General features: G+C 42.9%; 1 protein-coding gene across 1 annotated transcript in view; it reads left to right on the forward strand.

The window, feature by feature from the left end:
* npffr2a (neuropeptide FF receptor 2a) overlaps positions 1-19,680 on the forward strand; it is a 51,330-nt gene that overhangs the window by 21,917 nt on the left and 9,733 nt on the right. The window contains exon 3 of the mRNA XM_072664364.1: positions 825-924. Within this exon, the coding sequence (XP_072520465.1) occupies positions 825-924 (100 nt within the window). The remainder of the gene's footprint in view (positions 1-824; positions 925-19,680) is intronic.

Genomic DNA, 19,680 nt, shown 5'->3' on the forward strand with positions numbered 1-19,680 from the left:
ACGAGTACCAGCCACTGGCTGCAACGCAAGCCCAAAGCATAATCAGTCCATCCTCAGCTTAGCATCCTCTGTTAACAGTTGGACAGGTGGTGTTCTCATAATCATTCTGTGCCCACTTTCTTTGCTTATTGTGGCCACAAAGTTGTATTGGAACTTCATCCGTTCACAGGACTTGTTTTCAATATGCATCAAGCTTGTTTAGATGTTCCTTTGAAAATGTCAGATGCAAAATGTTAGGGTGAGGAAGACGCAGCAAAGATTTAAAAAAAAAAGTGCTTAGTTTCCATACAAGGACTGTATGTAGGGGGGAGCGATGGGTGTGTTCTGAAACTTCAACATTGTGTACATACTACATGGACAGAAGTATTGGGACACACCTTCTGTTTCTGTTGGGGAAATTTCTTTTCTCCTAGAAATTCCACCATCAGCTGTGAGTGGTATTACTGAAAAGTGGAAGCCTTTAGGAACTACTGCAACTCCACAACACCACAAAGTGTCAGACCACGCAAAGTTACACAGCAGGGACGTGCACAGGGCAGAAAAGTCTCCGACGCTCTGCTGAGTCAATGACTGCAGAGCTCCAAACCTGCTGTTAGAGCAGTTAGAGATGCAAAGGTTGACTAACTTCATATTAATGACTATGGATTTAGAATGGGATGTCATAAAGGTTTCCTGTAGATGTAATGTGTAGGTGTCCCAATACTTTTGTCCATATAGCGTACTAACCAGACTCTCTTTTTCTTTTTTTTCTTTTTTTAAGTAAATCTCTGTGTTCAGTTTCTCCATATATATTTTAAATGTGTGATTTCTCTTTCCTTTTACAGGCTGGCCGTTTGGAAGTATGGTGTGTAAAATGAGTGGAATGGTACAGGGAATATCAGTCTCGGCCTCCGTTTTTACCCTGGTTGCTATTGCCGTTGACAGGTAATTTCTTCTTTCCTGTTATCCAGCTCAAAGCAGCATGAAGTGGGCTTACAGCAGCTAGTTGTACATGTTTTTTGGGTAACCGCTGGATAAGCCCATCGTAAGTGCTTTGTAGATGCTTTGTGTGCTTTAATAATTTTTTATTTTATTTAAAAAACATTTGTTTTTACCTTTATGTACCTGAATATGTTTTAATGTAGATACTTTTTGACTTTCACTTTCCATACCTTAAGTTGTAACCCATACTTTCATACATTTTTCATGCTGTATGTTTCTATGGCCTTGCCATGTTTGCTAATATTATAAATTCTAATTGAAATTATGAGTAGGGTTTAACGGCATTTAGCAGACACTATAACAAAATTGCTTTGATGTCCATTATGGAAGAAATCATCCTATTCAGTCGAACTTACCCATAAACTCAGACACTGCCAGAAAACAAAAGCCAGTGCTGCTACCTAGAGAGAAAGAGACACACATCATATGTGTAACACTCTTTTTAATAGCAATATATTAATGCAGTATACGGTAATACCTGGGGGGGTGGGGAGTAGCATAAGTTGCACAAGTGATGCAAAGGGTTGTACATATACATAGCGTTCATACAATACAAAGTACAGTTTACTTACAGGGTTAAAAAAAAGCTAATTTTGATCATGTTCCAGATAACTTGAGGCTCAAATCAAACACATCTCATAGCCTCATATCAGAGAGCACAAAGTTGAGTTAATGGTCTTAGGAATGTTTTTAGGCACATTTAGTAGACTGGTTCATACAGGTTTGCTTGCTCTCGATTTTAATCAAACTCTGCTTAGCTAAGTTTTCAGAGTGTGACTTTAGAGTGTGACCAATTTATGAGTTTCCACAGCACTGGGGGAATAAGCTAGAGCTGGGCAATATAATGATATTTTATCTTGATAACAATCTAAGCAAATAGAGGATACTGTTGGTGCTTAAAAAACACTGATCAGCTGCAGGTTTAATTACTAACAGTGTAATTAGACTGGTTTAAATAGAGGAAGTGCAGCAGATGTGCAGTATCTTAATAAGAATCTGTTGCTACTGATGTTTTTAGTCTGTGATTACATGTATCAAAATAAATATTGTGTATCGCAAAGAAAGTCTTTAAATATCGTGACATAGTATTTGTACCTTATGACCCAGCCCTAGAATGAGCTCATTTGGCCGAGAACTAGATAGACACAGAACAATTACAGTTATACTTCCCAAGCCTAGCTATATTTACGACAGACATTCAGTATAAGTAGTCAGCTCTAATCTCTTAGACACCAGTGTTTTCCAGCAGTTCCACCATCTCTCCAGCCCCCAATTCGCTTAGAAATCCTTAAGAACGTTGATGTGTTAAAACTAAGTGCTAAGCTGTGTACATCAGAATTTACATGTTTTTAATATTCATGAGAGTAAATGTGTAACGGCTCTCTTACCAACACACACTGCATCTTATGCCTCTATTCTCTTCTTACATAAACCTTGAACAACAAACCTCCGTAAGTAGGCCTAGTCTGTAAGTTCAGCTTTGATAGTGACTGTTGTAAGCCGAACAGTACAGCAGGCCTAACAATATGCATACAGTGTCTTTTCTTGGGATATTGTAAAGCTAAACCTTTAATCGCTTCAATAAATCCAAAGCAGAATGTGGCCAACCTCCATTTCTGCTTAGTCTGGCCACCGTGGTATTAAGCATTGTGTTTGTCAGCATACGTCCCAAATATCGGATACATCGCAGCCTTAAGTCAACATGTTTTTGCTCAAATTTTTTGGTGCCGCTGTATAAATAGAAAGGAGAGCTCTGCAGTCACAGACCTCGCAAGACGTAGAGGTTTGTTGTGGGATTTGTACTGCGTTCGTCAACGATTACTGCGGCTCAGCTGACAGTTGAGTGTAATGCATGCCTGGATAGTGGTCAGTGAACTGTGAACATTACAATAGGGACACAGTGTAGTCAAAAGCTGTGCGCTGGATTCACTCTCAGTCCATAAGTCAATGGAAACTGAACTGGAAAAAAAACATGAATAAACTGCCCCGCTACAGCTGATGTTCGACTGCTTTCACTGATAAATACAAAACAAAATTAAAAGGTGGAATGAGAAGAGCGATCCAATGAGGGGCAACTGCGGAACGAAAGATCATCCTGCCATGCACGCACAAACTGAACGCAATGTACGCGTGTGTGCAGTGTGTCATAGAGTACAGAAACCCTCCCCTCATCAAACACACACCAAACATACAAGAACTGACTGAAAATGAAAAGATAAAAAGAGGCTGTTAACTGCCTCTATATTCGGTTTTCTTTGTAACTGGACTGTGTTCTTTAGGAACTAGTATATGGAGTGTTATATATACATTTAAACATGGCAAACATTTGATGTTAACTTGTAAGAAACGTTGTGGATCGGGACTGGGCTGATCCTGGCTTATTTTAATGGATCGGGTATTGGCTATTTTAATCCCAGTCCAATCTCAATCCTGTTTTAATCCAAATCCTGTTGTGCTCTCTCTGGTTTTGGCTGCTGATGACAAGCAGCATGACTTGGTCTTAGCCGTAGTCCACTGGACCACTCTGAGCCCTTTTTAATTTTTAATTAACTGCTGTTCAGATTTCTGTTTTTAAATCAATAAGTAACAACCTAATGTGCACTTTTTCTGAAGACCAAAGACCAAACCAATTATCTAATTAGTTTTTTTTTTTAACAGAGACAATAATTAAGAACTATCAGGTTCCCTAAAGGTCCCACTGTTATGCAAATGATGGTGGAGGTTTTTTATATAGTTTTCTCATAATTTGATTAAAAACATTGCTTACAGTATCGCAGTATATTGAATTGCAATGCCTGTATGCTGATACATATCGTATCGCCAGGTTCCTGCCAATACACATCCCTACTACACTGTGTGCACAATTAATATTTTCATGCATATTTTTTTTTTATGTCATGCAAACTCCAAGCTATATGAACGTGAATGCTTATTGGATTTAAGCGTATCAGGTGATATGTATTTGTGTTAATGAGGGAGGGTGTGGCCTAAGGAGGTTACTTGCCTAATAATTGTGCACACAATATAAACAGTGTGTTTAAAATAGCATGTCAACATTGGTGGTATGATAATTTGACATGCTGTTTAGTGTAATATACACTATTTAGTGTGATATACACCTGTGCTGACATGATCACTGCTAATTGGTGAAGTATACACACCAGCACAAAGCAACGTGAGTCAGTGAAATAGAGAGAGAAGTGCACAGTGGCATGAACTGCACTTTATCTCCTTAAACAAATGGAGAACAGTCAGAGAGACTCACGCTTAATGCACTCCATTTGTCCCAACCGGGAACCGACAACAGAGCTCCAAAACAGACAGCTCACGTCCAGACCCAAACACATGGCAACCCAATTTATTGATGTACAGTTTGTGTTAGCCATTCTCTAGCTCTTTACCAGAGCACAGTGATGCTGACCTGTGCAAAACCCCAGAAACACTCATACCAGGCCCACGTTCACGATCCCAATCAGATTAAATAATTGTAGTCAGCTCACATAATCGTAATGCAATTATGTAATAATCTGACAGACCTTCAGTCAATCAGCACAGTGGTCATTTACATGCACAATATAAACAAATGTATATGTGGGACACCTACAGATTACACATACAGGAGCTTTTATGACATCCCTGCTGTTTGTCAACTACTGATGTGATGTAAAAACAAAGAAAGGCGAGCGGTTCTCCCGCTGGTAGAACAGAGCATTTCAGTGAGAGTTTTACAAAGGGTCAGATATTATGGTCTGTTTTCATGTTCTACTGTAAAATAGCTCCACACTGCAGACTCTAAGCTCTTTCATTTAACGTCTGAGAATGTCCGCACTGCTGCCGGCTGGAAATAATGTCTGTTAATGGCGCTTTGAGGACACCAGATGGCGCTCTAAACGCTGTGGTTTAAACAAAGGGCTGGAACTGGATTGGGATTTGAATAGACAATACCCAATCATTTCAAATATACCTGGATCGTCCCAAACCACTAGATCAGATTATGACATCTCTTTGCAGCAACTTGAAATCTGTAGTTATTGAGGCAGCAAAGCTTTGGTGACTTTTATACCCTGTACTCCTCAGTGATTCCTAAACACTTGCACTTTTCAATAATACCCCTCGCAGTTGATGGTGGAGGGCAGAAATTTCATCAAATTTCATGGCATCCTATTACAGTACCCTGCTGGAATTCAGTGAGCTCTTTCAAACCACCCAATGAGTGTTAATGTATAGTAGTGTAGTGTAGTACAAATCCCCTACTGGACATGGAGAAGGGGAGATTACACTGTAAATAATAGTGCAGGAACACAGTCTACACATAATGTCAGATCAGGCTAGGTTATATAATTAAAGAGGGTAGACAGGGTGCTCAGCTTTTTTCTTTTTTTCTTCTTCATTGCCTGTTGTGCCGCCACTCTGCTTTTTTGCCTGAGCTAAGCACCCCTAAGCGAGTTCAGCTCACAGTCTGTTCATGTGTTTGAATCGGTTGGAGAAAAGAGATCACAGATTATGACAATGGCTCTCTCTGGCCAGTGGATATGATAGGATTGGCCACTTTCCAAGCGGCTATTGTTTGTCGAGCGTGTGTGTAACGCAGGGCCGCACTAGCCTGTGTAAACTGTGTTCTTGTCGGCAGCTTTTTTGCTCGCAGGGGTTTTCTCTGACTCAAGCGTGGACAGCTGGACCTCCAAGCCCAGCCAACGTCACTGTTATATCACTGTGGCATAGGCCGTGTTGGGGAAAGAGGAGAGAAATAAAGGCTTTAGTTGTACTTTTTTTTTTGTGAGTTACCGTCCCAGCACATCTGATAGCACACATTCATCTCTTATTAACACTGCTTCCGTGCTTGTCTTGAAAGAAGAGGAACTGCATAATGAATAAAGCAATTATTTCCTGTCAAAGTCTCCTGTCAAAACCAAGTGTTTAACCCCCCCCACACACACACACACACACTCCCAAAGAGAGCTGTTAACTGTCCTATACTACCTCTGCTGTGCTCTTAATTCAAGTGGGCCGTGTTCTTTTTTTTTTTCACTCATTTGTATTCAGTGCTCAGTTTATCAGTAAGTGTAATTGGAGCTTATCCGTCTCACAAGGCTTCATTATTTCCCCTCAAATAAGACAGTTGTATGCAAATATACTCACGTTTCCACCCTGGGCCACAGAAACCAAGACCACTTAGTGAATTGTCCATCGACGACTACAAAGACGCAGCCGACTGACAGGTACTCTGAACCGTGCACTATTTTAATGACGCATCATACTGATCCATATTGTGTAACTGGACCACTGTTCATTTGTCCACAGGTGCACAGATCATATAAGTCCGCCAGTTTCTAGAAGTCTCGCCGCTTTCTGAAGTGTAGGTCTCCAGTGTTTTCTGATAGATGTTTTTCACCTCATGATGTCTCGCCTCATAAATGTCACTCACAGTAATATAGTGCTGGTACACGATACACTATCGACCGTTTTCCCAGACAGGGATTAAAGATGTTCTAGGATGGAAAACTGTATTTATCTTGGTATATAGTTGAATAATGAGAGTGACAAACCTTGAACCTCAAACACTGTTGTGTCTTCTTTCAAGAGAGAATTCCTCCTAAAATAAGCTGATTCCAAAACATAACGGTTGCATAACGGTTGTGACTCATAAATATTTATACCCCCAAAATTGACAGAAACCAGCATTCTTGCCTTAGTCCAAGAGGTTGGGTGATAACCAGTCATCACTAAAATGTATTCCAGAATACAGTATATTTCCTGTATACCTAATATATATACGAATACTATTTAATTTTACATTTGAAATAGTATTTGTATATTACACACGTAAAACAAATACTACACAACATGTCTCATACTTTAATTCACTAATAAAAAAATGAGCATTTGTTTTTCAAAGAACTTAATTAGAAAATTCTAAAATCTAAAATAGAAAGGAAAAATGTTCAAGGTAATTTAACAAAAATATATTCATTGGCCAATTTCATATGTGTCAATTACCAAAATATGTTTGAAAGAAAAAACATTTCAAATGTATGTTTGTAGGAAAGTAAAAAGAAAAGAGCTGAAAAGGAGCAAGAGAAAATAGCTCTAAATGAAAAAATAAAGAAAAAAAAAGTTGAACTAACTAAGATGAAAAGAGAATAATGAAAGAGAACAGCTTAACAAAAAAGAAACGAAAGGGAGCTGGAGAGAGAAGAAAAGAAAACAACAGCTCAAAGAGTGCTTGCAAAAGCATCGTCCAGCAAGACCTGCCTTGGCAGAACCACTAAAAACAAAATAATGACTGTGCTAAAGTTGTGTCCAAACTAGTTTATTCTGTGTGAGCCGAGCCATCACAGTGGCTTGCTGTAAACCAGCCAGTCAGAATGCATTCATTAGTAGGGGTGTCCACACACATTCAAACATGTATGTATCTATAGTGCTCACTATAAGAATAGTGAATATAGGCGTAATATAGGTGTAGTTTTATCTTTTTTAGAATGGAAGTGTTTTTAAACCCTGAAAAGACCCCTGACATTTTTTTGAGACCTTGTTTGCCCCTGCCAACAAAAACAAATTATTTATTATATGTACGTATAAAAATGTTCTTTTGGAAATTTCCTTTTTGGAAAGGTGATTATCAAAATATTCATTATCCTATCATAAGGAAGGAATCATATTAGGACCAAATCATAGTTGTAAATGGCGTGTAAAATGCATCTGGGCATTACTTACCTTCTATGTAGACAATCAGAGAACAATGTAAAACCTGTGTGTTTGTATTTTGTCATTTAGCTGATAAATGGTTAATTCATTCTCCATGTTGGAGAGCATGATTCAAGCATGTTAGGCTTGTAGAAGTCTAATAAAACAACAGCTCTGAATTTGGGATTTGGCCCCCTTAGTGTGATGCAGAGAAATTTTAACTGGGTGGGGGGATTCATCACATGACAGCAGACCGGATAATCACCGGTTCTCCATCCAGAGTTTTTGAAAGAGTTGAGGAGTTGGGGTTGAGCTGAGGTGGTGATCATCCAACATGAACACTCTGGTCACTGAATGCAATCAAATCCTCCCCAGAATCTAGTAGAACACCTTCCCTGGAAAGTAGAAACAGTTAAAGGACAAGCTCTTTTTAAAACCTAGGAAGTAACAATAAATGAGCTGGTGTCCCAATACTTTTGTCCTTATAGTTTATTCAAATTGTTTGATTATACCGCCCTAAACACAAGCCATGATCTACCTTACGTTTTGTAAAAATTAATACCAATATGACGGTCACCCCTGCTAAAGATCAGTATCGCTATGGGATAGCATTATCACTATAGCCGTACAGAGCATATATCACCCATCACTGCTGCAGTAATCTTCATTTAACCTCGGGAATTTGCCAGGTTAATTTACTGATTTATCCTCAGGTTAGCTCATAAACTGCTACAGGGCTTTCATATCAATTTGGATACAGTTACAGCCGACAGCATATCTCTCCTGCGTGTTGCATTTGCCTCTCTGAAGAATTCTTATCTACATTTCTGTCAGCATGCATTTATCTGAAAGAGTCTCTCGTCTGCAAGCACAACTGATATTAAAGGAAGGTGTTATGAATGGGGGAAATTTGTATTCTCTTCTGATTTGTGAAACTCATTTTCACTTCATCCAGTTATGATTACTCAGAGCTTTGCAGTATCTGACTGCAGTTTTGTCTTTGTAGTGTATATATGTGTAAATATGGCATCATTGATTTTTTTTTTTTAAGAAAAAGCAAAAATCTTTAATATCAGAATTAAATTTGATTTATAATGTAAAATAAGTGATTGCATAAATATGAATGTGGCTCAAGTGATTTTAGGATAAAGACTTTCCAGTCTTTCACTTGTTAATCAGTGACTACAAATACACCATAAGGAGAAAAGAACACTCCACGCAACTCCTTTCCAGAGAAAAGGCTATTGAAGAGTATAAGTGGATACAAACATCCCCTGGAGTCAGGAGTGGTTTCCACAGTGGGCCCCCTGGAAATTGAGGCTTTTTGCATTTATGATAGTCATGTCAAGTTATATGTCATCTAGAGGCTTTATTTATAGCTATAATTGCCAACACAAGGGAGTGTTATTTCTGTCAGCATTTTGCTGAGACAATAATTACACAAGTTTGATTGTTAACCAACAGCATCACAGTTGGCTTCCTGTTCTTCACGACAAAATGTGAAAAGAAAGAAAGGTAAACATCCATAAATGAAAAAACAACACTATTCAGTGATAGACTTTTAGCTTTTTAGTCTATACTGAATTCAGTCATTATGCCTCACCTCTGTCTGAGCTACCACATGCTCGGGTTGTTTGTGTCACCTGACAGTATAACACATTACACACGACTTTGTCGAGTTGAATTATTAGCATTGTTGTTGACTCCAAGATTGTTTTAGTGGACTTTGGACACTTTGACTTGTAAAGTAGCTCCTTTTTGTTTTGGCTCCCATCCTGACCAAGCATACCACCAAATTAGGCTAATTGCCAAACAGTTTTGGAAAATGGCCTAATCGTCTATTTAATAATCATATGCACGGCCCCTTACTGAATCAATACAAGAAGCCAATCCTGTTAGTGGTTTGGGTTAGGGAAGCAGGACTCCTGGCATTAGAGAACAAGCTCTTTTAACCAGTTTGCAGACCAAACACATTGAATTTTTTATCAAAATGATTGCTATGGAAGTCAAGAAGTTGGTTGATATTGGTAGTTGATATTGGTACCGCTCGTACCATCTCTGTACCCAACTCTACACCCCTGCTTGGCATTCAATTAGATCCGTCATTAAGAAGTGAAGGAATATGCTACATATAAATCTGCCTATAGCAGGCCGTCCTCACAAACAGAATGAGGAAGGCCTCCAAGGCATATCGGCAAGATATTCTACTGCTAATAGAATATGTAAACTGATTGTCTGAATGTACAGTAATTTCTGAGGTATTACTATAAATCTATTAATACTACCACTAATACTAACCTGCTAACCTGTGCTAACCACCTGTTCAATGCTTGTCAGTATAGAATCAAAAGCCTTGTCTAAAACAATACAATAACAATATATGATCCATGGTTACATCCTTACACGCCTGCTTCTGTATCTCCAAAGTAGATAGATACTCAGGGTTTTAGGCAAGTAGCTTCTTTCTTGTGGTTTCAACCAGAGAATAAACAAGGTCTGGATTTCCTCAGCGCTTTTCTTAGGCCTGCTTCAGGGTTCTCTTGGAGAGGACTCAACGTCTTCCAAACAGTGGATGGATTTCCCCCCCTCTCCTCTGAGCAGAGCTGAGCAGATTTGGAAGTATCCATGTTGCTGGCATGCTCCTCTGGTTCAGTACCCCCGTCTTTTTTAGCTGAGATCATGGAACTGGAAGAGAAATCACAAATACAGAGCCACGGCACAGCTCCTTAGGCACATATTTCTTTCATAAAGGACTTGTCCGTGAGTTCTTGACATGGTACACCAGGAAGGTGCCTGGAAGGTCTCCTTCAGGGAGGATTGACTTGCCGCCTTGCTGTCCATTTCAGTACTGTGAGATCCATTTCGCCCTTCTGCTACTCCCTAAACCAATGTGCTTTTCAGCTTCAATACAATTGGAGATCTACTGCTTGGTGAATTGTGCAAGTGGCCAAAATCTAATCTCACTTTAGCTGACCAACTTCTCTGAAGTTCAGTTCAGGGGCACATGTAGGCCGTAGGGCTGTAGCAAGTGTGGCCTTTTCTCATGGAAAGTTTTGCAGTTTTTCAATTTCGGATTACATTATGAGTCAATGGAAACTGAAAGCCATGAGCATGTGAAATGTGAGATATGCCACAAGATCACTGCACTTATCACAGGTAACTACAAACAGCTACATTTCCAGTATGATAACAATATCATCAGGATGTTTAGTGACAGTAGACCAAAATGTAATGATCTAGCAATCAAGGCCTTGAAGCTAGCTGTGCTACATCTGGTTCGAAAGCACCCTGATAATATCAGCAGAGCAAAAGAACTTCTAAAATGCCAGAATGAGGAGAGCAGTCTTCAGAAAGAAACAAATGGGAGCGGATTGCTAAAAGCCAAAAACATCACACCACTGGAGGAGAACTTCTGCTCTCATCAAATAAACACAATGCTATTATATTTGCCTGAAATTTAAACACTTGGATTTATTATAAAATAGATTTGTGGGGTGTGTGGGTTAAGTGGATTCTCAAGGTTTCAGAATCCTTGTGGCTAGAGTGTAGAGAGACACTACAAAGCACAGATTTTATTTGATATAGTGTACTTTCATAATGTGGAATGATAAAAATGGAAGAGCACAAACATGTTAATAAAATATGAAAATATCCAGCGACAAATTAAGACATCACCATGTCATAGTAAAAAAAACAAAAAAGGAATAAAATGGAATAGACACAGATTTAATGTGAGATTTACACTTTAACTTTAGCCCTTAACGCAGAAAGACTTATTACACACTAAGGTGTATTATTCAGTAACTACAGGACTTCTGTACAAACTAGTTGTCATGCCTGCGCCGCCGCGCCCGCCCCAAAGGCGGTCCCGGGCCGCGTCTCACAGGCAAAAATGAACTATATGTTAATGAACCATGCCATGTTTATTCAAAGGAAGGACTTTTATGTTAAAATGGACCTTCGGGTTGACACCCCTCGTCGCCATTTTGGTTTCTGGTTTTGGTTGTCATGTGACTATTCTTTGTTTGGTTAATGTGTTACACCTGTGGGCTGGTGTATTTAAGTAGGGCTAGTGCCAGCTGCTGGTTGCCGAGGATTACCCTTAGTCCACCACATGCACCCAGGTTATTGAGTTCACGGTAGAGACTTAGTATTCACTGGTCTGGTCTGTAGAGCGCATCCTTGTACAGAGGACTCTCTCTCTACCTAGCTAGCTTAGTGGGGGAAGCTAACTAGCTAGGCTGCTCTTGCCTCAGGATCCATTAGGGAGCTACTGCAGGTCTGTGGTGATCTTTTGCCAGGCTTCTTCGGTTCAGCAAGCTGGGGTCCTGGAGCTCCAGGTTTGGCGGCTGACTCCTCACGCTCTTAAGTCTAGTAAGTTCAATGCGTCTGACTAGCGCTACTCTTTATGTCCTAGTTCATAGTTTTCCCAGGCTCGGCTTGGAAGTTTGTTTCTGAGTAACGGTATTGGCTCAGCCCCGGCAGCTAGCACTGCCCTAGTGCCTCACCAGCCCCAGGTGTGTTCCTTTTGTTTGCCCAGTATTGTTTGTCACGGCTTTTTGTTCTTCCTTATCCCTTGTAATTGGTGCTGCATTTCTGTTTCGTTTATGGTTTATTGTTGCCAATAAACTCCTCGCTTTGGTCCATCCCCTGCGAGTGTTCTCCCGTCATTGTCAGACCGAGTGGATCATGACAGAATCCTCGGCCGACCGCCTCCGAACAGCGGGGATGGAGGCCTTGGGTCAGGCTGTTTGTGCCCAGGGTCGATTCCTGGGGCAGCAGCGACACACGTTACAGAGTGTGTCAGAGACGGTTGGTCGCCTGGTGCAGCAACAGGCTGATCAGCAGCAACAAGTCGCCCAACTAGTGGGTGGCATCCAGGGGCTCACGAATCGGGTTCAGACTTTGTTGGAGCCCCCTAGTCCTCCCAGCCCTGTCACGACTTCCCCGTACCATGGCGATCCGGAGCTTTGCGAGGGGTTCTTGCTACAGTGTGCGTTTTTTTTTTTTTTTTTTTTTTTTTTTTTTTTTTTTTAAATAATCTCCCCAACCGGCACTGACCAGGCGTTTATCGCCTTTCTCGTATCGCTGGAAAAGCTCTGGACTGGGCCACAGCCATCTGGGAGGACCTCAGTGAGAAGCCCTTCTCTGACTACTTGAAGCAGTTCAAAGCGGTGTTCCAACACCTCCGAGAGGGGCTCACTAAGGAGATCTCCTGCTCCGAGGTCCGAACGCTAGCCACTGGTAGCGGGTGGAACCAGCCGGCCTTGGTGGCGCTGTTCTGCAACGGACTTAATCCGCGTCTGCAGCGGGAGATGGCATGCCGGGGTGAGTCGCTTGAGCTTGACGAGCTTATCACGCTCGCTATTAGGTTAGACCAGCTTCTTGGTCGTCCTACTAACCCCAGGTTCCCAAAAGTTGGGGGTTCAGCGGCCAGGCCGGGAAGGCAGACCGGTCCGGCTGTCCAGAGTAGAGCTACTCGCTGGTTCAGAGGGGCAAACCGCCCCGACGTCATCGGCAGGAACGACCTGCGAGCCCATGGAAGTGGGTACCCGGGGCCTCACACAGGAAGAACGCAGTAGACGGAGCCGAGAGGGACTCTGCTACTACTGCGGGGCACGGAAGGAAGGCCTGTCCTCGACGACTCCCATTGAAATCCTGCCTATTCACCAAGGAGCGTGAGGAAGGGACCCCTCGCGCCAATGCGGTGAGTCTGCCCGTCCAGGGCAGAGATGGCCCAGAACTCACTGAGGTGCGCAACCACTGGCCTGACCCCATACCAGTGTTACCTAGGCTACCAGCCTCCGCTGGCCCCCTGGACTGCCACGGAGACCCAAGTCCCAGCAGTGGATGCTTGGATGCGTCGCAGCGAAGCGGTCTGGACCTGAGCCCACCAGCACATCCAGACATTCCTGCGACGCTACAAGGCCCAAGCAGACCGGAAGAGACTCCGACATACCAACCAGGTGACCGGGTCTGGTTGGCCACGAAGGACCTCCGAACTAGTCTCCCTTCACACAAACTGAAAGTTAAGTGCTCTGGTCCTTATGTGATAGAAAAAAGAATCAACGAAGTTGCTTATCGTGTCCGACTACCCCCACAGTCACGTGTTCACCTGTTTTTCCATGTGTCTCAGCTCAAGCCCGTGGTACCTGGACCCCTGGACGAGGCGGACACGCCGCTGGAACCGGTGGAGATTGAGGGTTTGCAGTACGATTGCAGTACCTGCTCGACTGGGAGGGGTTCGGTCCAGAGGAACGCTCCTGGGAACCGGCCGATCATGTCCTGGACCCTGCGTTGGTCTGGGAATTCCACGAAAGGTTCCCAAGTAAGCCAGCTCCCAGGCCTCGCGGACGTCCCAGGAACTCGCAAGCCCCCGTCCGTGGGAGACCCTCGCGGCCGGAGAGGGGTCCATCAGCCTCGTCGGACCGGATGGGACCCTCCGCAGGAAGTTCGGAGACACTGGTTTCGGTTCAGCGCCTGGGGCGTCCCCGTCGAAGGACCCACCCGGCCGCATTGGGGGGGGGGTACTGTCACGCCCGCGCCGCCGCGCCCGCCCCAAAGGCAGTCCCGGGCCACGGCTCACAGGCAAAAATTAACTATGTTAATGAACCATGCCATGTTTATTCAAAGGAAGGACTTTTATGTTGAAATGGACCTTCGGGTTGACACCCCTCGTCGCCATTTTGGTTTCTGGTTTTGGTTGTCATGTGACTATTCTTTGTTAGGTTAATGTGTTACACCTGTGGGCTGGTGTATTTAAGTAGGGCTAGTGCCAGCTGCTGGTTGCCGAGGATTACCCTTAGTGCACCACATGCACCCAGGTTATTCAGTTAACGGTAGAGACTCAGTATTCACTGGTCTGGTCTGTAGAGTGCATCCTCATACAGAGGTCTCTCTCGCGCTCTCTCTCTCTCGCGCTCTCTCTCTCTCGCTAGCTTAGCAGGGGAAGCTAACTAGCTAGGCTGCTCTTGCCTCAGGGTCCATTAGGGAGCTACTGTAGGTCTGTGGCGATCTTTCGCCAGGCTTCTTCGGTTCAGCAAGCTGGGGTCCTGGAGCTCCAGGAGTGAGTGACTCTCCAGCTTGTTTCAGCAGTTAGCTCTCCTCACCGTCGGACCGGAACAGTCGTCTAGGTTTGGCGGCTGACTCCTCACGCTCTCAAGTCTAGTAAGTTCAATGCGTCTGACTAGCGCTACTCTATGTCCTAGTTCATAGTTTTCCCAGGCTCGGCTTGGAAGTTTGTTTCTGAGTAACTGTATTGGATCAGCCCCGGCAGCTAGCACTGCCCTAGTGCCTCACCAGCCCCAGGTGTGTTCCTTTTGTTTGCCCAGTATTGTTTGTCACGGTTTTTTGTTCTTCCTTATCCCTTGTGATTGGTGCTGCATTTCTGTTTCGTTTATGGTTTGTTGCCAATAAACTTTTTGCTTTGGTCCAAGAGAAACAGGCCCACAGCATCACTGATCCTCCCCCATATTTCACAGTGAGCATGAGGTGCTTTTCTGCATACTCAGCTCTTGTGTTACGCCAGACCCACTTAGAGCATTTGTTGCCAAAAAGCTCTCTTAGTTTCATCTGACCAAAGCACACGGTCCCAGTTGAAGTTCCAGTACTGCTTAGCAAACTCCAAACCTTTGCGTTTATGATTGTGAGTGAGAAGGTTTTTTCCGTGCATGCCTCCCAACCAGCTTGTTGGCATGCAGATAGTGCCTGATGGTTGTTTTGGAGACTATGTGACCCCAAGAAGCTACCATTTGTTGCAATTCTGTAACAGTGAGCTTTGGAGACCTTTTTATTTCTCTTATCCTCCTCACTGTGCGTGGTGGCAAAATAAACTTGCGTCCTCGTCCAGGCTTGTTTACCACTGTTCCAGTTGTTTTAAACTTCTTAATTCCTCTGACAGTAGATATGGACAGGTGTAGGTGAGTGGCTATTTTCTTGTAGCCATTGTCTGACTTGTGGAGCTGTGTGTATATATAATTGTTTATTAATTTTCTTCTAACACTGACCGCTGAGCCTCACTTCTACAGCAAGTGCAATTACACTAACCACACACAACCAGTCCAAAATGTATCTTAATGTACATAAAAAATTAATATAGTGGGCCCCGGGTGGTCCAGCGGACTTGGGCGCTGTCACTATGATCAAAGAAACGCTGGTTCAGCTGCAGGCTGGTGCGTTATAGCCGGGTATGCGGCTCTTCCCTCCAGGTTAATTGGTTCCCGGCGACGTTGCTTTGGTGGCAGTTCGAAAAAATTAGCAGCTTGATTGCCCACGCATCGGAGGGGGCTTGTGCTAGTCCACAATCACTGGTGGTGGGGGCATCGCGTTGGGGGAGGGGGGAGATCACGTTCAGGTTCGGTAATTGGCAGTCGAAACTGAGGGGAAAATGGGTAAAAATCTGAGCAAATTTTGAAATAAAGAAACTGAATATAAAAAACTGATATATGAAAAACTGTGACTGTTCACACAGTGGTGAAATATATACAGTGAGTCCAAGAAGTATTTGATCCCTTGCTGATTTTCTTTGTTTGCCCACTAATAAAGACACTATCCTTCTGCACTTTTAATGGTAGATATATTCTAACATGGAGAGACAGAATATCAAGACAAAAATCCAGAATATAATTTTAAAGAATATATTTTAATTAATTTGTATTTCAATGAGGAAAATAAGTATTTGATCCCTCTTGCCAAACACACTCAATACTTAGTGGCAAAGCCTTTGTTTGCAAGCACAGCGGTGAGACGTTTGTTGTAGTTAACCACAAGTTTAGCACACACACCAGGGGGAATTTTGGCCCACTCTTCTTTGCAGATCCTCTCTAAATCATGAAGGTTGGTGGGCTGTCGCTTGGCAACTCTGACCTTCAGCTCCCTCCATAGATTTTCGATCGGATTGAGGTCTGGCGACTGGCTGGGCCACTCCATGACCTTAATGTGATTTTTCTTGAGCCAATCCTTTGTTGCCTTTGCTGTATGTTTAGGGTCGTTATCATGTTGGAAGACCCAACCACGGCCCATTTTCAGATCCCTGGCAGAGGGGAGGAGGTTGTCCCTCAGGATTGTGCGGTACATGGCTCCATCCATCTTCCCAGTGATGCGGTGAAGTAGCCCTGTACCCTTGGCAGAGAAACACCCCCAAAACATTATGCTTCCACCTCCATGCTTGACGGTGGGCACAGTGTTCTTGGGGTCATAGGCAGCATTTTTCTTCCTCCACACATGGCGGGTGGAGTTGAGGCCAAAAAGTTCAATTTTGGTCTCGTCTGACCACAAAACCTTCTCCCAATAACTTGGTTCATCTTTCAAATGATCATTGGCATACTTGAGGCGCGCCTCCACATGTGCTCTCTTCAGCAGGGGTACCTTTCGGGCACTGCAGGATGTGAATCCATTGTTGCGCAAAGTGTTGCCAATTGTTTCCTTGCAAACTGTGGTCCCAGCTGCCTTCAGGTCATTTGCTAACTCCTGCCGAGTGGTTGCAGGACGATTTCTGACTGTTCTCAGCATCATTGCCACCCCACGAGGCGAAATCTTCTTTGGAGCACCGGGCCGAGGTCTGTTGATTGTCATGTTATACTCTTTAAACTTTCTGATAATTGCACCAATAGTTGTTACTTTCACATCCAACACCTTACTAATCTTTTTGTAGCCCATTCCAGCTTTGTGAAGGTCAACAATTCTGACTCTGAGGTCCTGTGACAGCTCTTTGGTTTTACCCATGTTGGAGACTTGAAATCTGTGTGATCTGTCTGATTCTGTGGACAGGTGTTTTTCACACAAGTGATTAGTGAGAACAGGTGGCTTCAGGTCAGGTAACAAGTTGATTGGGAGTGTCTAACTGGTCTGTAAAAGCCAGAACTGCTAATGAATACTAAGGGATCAAATACTTATTTCACTCCATGAAATACAAATCAATTAATATATATTCCTTAGATTTATTTTCTGGATTTTCTTTTTAATATTCTGTCTCTCCATGTAAGAATACATCTACCATTAAAAGTATAGAATGATCATGTCTTTATTAGTGGGCCAACGAAGAAAATCAGCAAGGGATCAAATACTTCTTGGACTCACTGTACAGTGGGGGGGAAAAAGTATTTAGTCAGTCACCAATTGTGCAAGTTCTCCCACTTAACAAAATGAGAGAGGCCTGTAATTGACATCATAGGTAGACCTCAACTGTGAGAGACAAAATGAGAAAAAAAATCAGAAAATCACATTGTCTGATTTTTAAAGAATTTATTTGCAAATAATGGTGGAAAATAAGTATTCGGTCAATAACAAAAGTTCATCTCAGTACTTTGTTATATATCCTTTGTTGGCAATGACAGAGGTCAAACGTTTTCTGTAAGTCTTCACAAGGTTGGCACACACCGTCGCTGGTATGTTGGCCCATTCCTCCATGCAGATCTCCTCTAGAGCAGTGATGTTTTGGGGCTGTCGGCGGGCAACACAGACTTTCAACTCCCTCCAAAGGTTTTCTATGGGGTTGAGATCTGGAGACTGGCTAGGCCACTTCAGGACCTTGAAATGCTTCTTACGAAGCCACTCCTGCTTGGGATCATTGTCATGCTGAAATACCCAGCCACGTTTCATCTTCAATGCCCTTGCTGATGAAAGGAGGTTTGCACTCAAAATCTCACAATACATGGCCCCATTCATTCTTTCATGTACACAGACCAGTCGTCCTAGTCCCTTTGCAGAGAAACAGTCCCAAAGCATGATGTTACCACCCCCATGCTTCACAGTTGGTATGGTGTTTTTTGGATGCAACTCAGCATTCACTCTTCTCCAAACACAACGAGTTGTGTTTGTACCAAACAGTTCTACTTTGGTTTCATCTGACCATAAGACATTCTCACAATACTCTTCCGGAACATCCAAATGCTCTCCAGCAAACTTCAGACGCGCCCGGATATGTACTGGCTTAAGCAGGGGAACACGTCTGGCACTGCAAGATCTGAGTCCCTGGCGGCGTAGTGTGTTACTGACGGTAGCCTTTGTAATGTTGGTCCCAGCTTTCTGCAGGTCATTCATTAGGTCCCCCCGTGTGGTTCTGGGATCTTTGCTCACCGTTCTTGTGATCATTTTGACCCCACGGGCTGAGATCTTGCGTGGAGCCCCTGATCGAGGGAGATTAGCAGTGGTCTTGTAGGTCTCCCATTTTCTGATTATTGCTCCCACACTAGATTACTTCACACCAAGCTGCTTGCCTATTGCAGATTCAGTCTTCCCAGCTTGGTGCAGGTCTACAATTTTGTTTCTGGTGTCCTTCGACAGCTCTTTGGTCTTCACCATAGTGGAGTTTGGAGTGTGACTGTTTGAGGTTGTGGGCAGGTATCTTTTATACTGTTGCCATTAATACAGGTAATGAGTGTAGGACAGAGAAGCCTCTTGAAGTTACAGGTCTGTGACAGCCAGAAATCTTGCTTGTTTGTAGGTGACCAAATACTTATTTTTCACCATTATTTGCAAATAAATTCTTTAAAAATCAGACAATGTGATTTTCAGAATTTTCTTTCTCATTTTGTCTCTCATAGTTGAGGTCTACCTATGATGTCAATTACAGGCCTCTCTCATCTTTTTAAGTGGGAGAACTTGCACAATTGGTGACTGACTAAATACTTTTTCCCCCACTGTATATTAATATATTATATATATAAAAAGTGAAATAATACATCAAGTTTTTTGATTGTCATGATAATCAGTTCAATTCTAAATGAGATTCTAAAATACAGAATGGTCTCATGCAGTGGTTTGTTTTTCTCCTCATGGCCATTCTCCAGTGCAGTAGTCTTTATACCTCTCACATGACATGCTACCAACCTTTGAGCCGTAAACACACGCGCACCCATTCTTCGGTATATGAAAGCTGCCACAACATCTTTTGAAGTTGATGCAGTATACCATTGAAAGTGCTGGCCACAGAGTATTTCGCACCATAAAATGAAAGGACCCCACTGTCTACTGTCTAGACATCTAAATGTGCCCATTTGAGGTCTTACAAAGTTC

The sequence above is a fragment of the Salminus brasiliensis genome, chromosome 20, assembly GCF_030463535.1.
Source record: "Salminus brasiliensis chromosome 20, fSalBra1.hap2, whole genome shotgun sequence".
In the NCBI taxonomy this organism is placed as follows: Eukaryota; Metazoa; Chordata; class Actinopteri; order Characiformes; family Bryconidae; genus Salminus; species Salminus brasiliensis.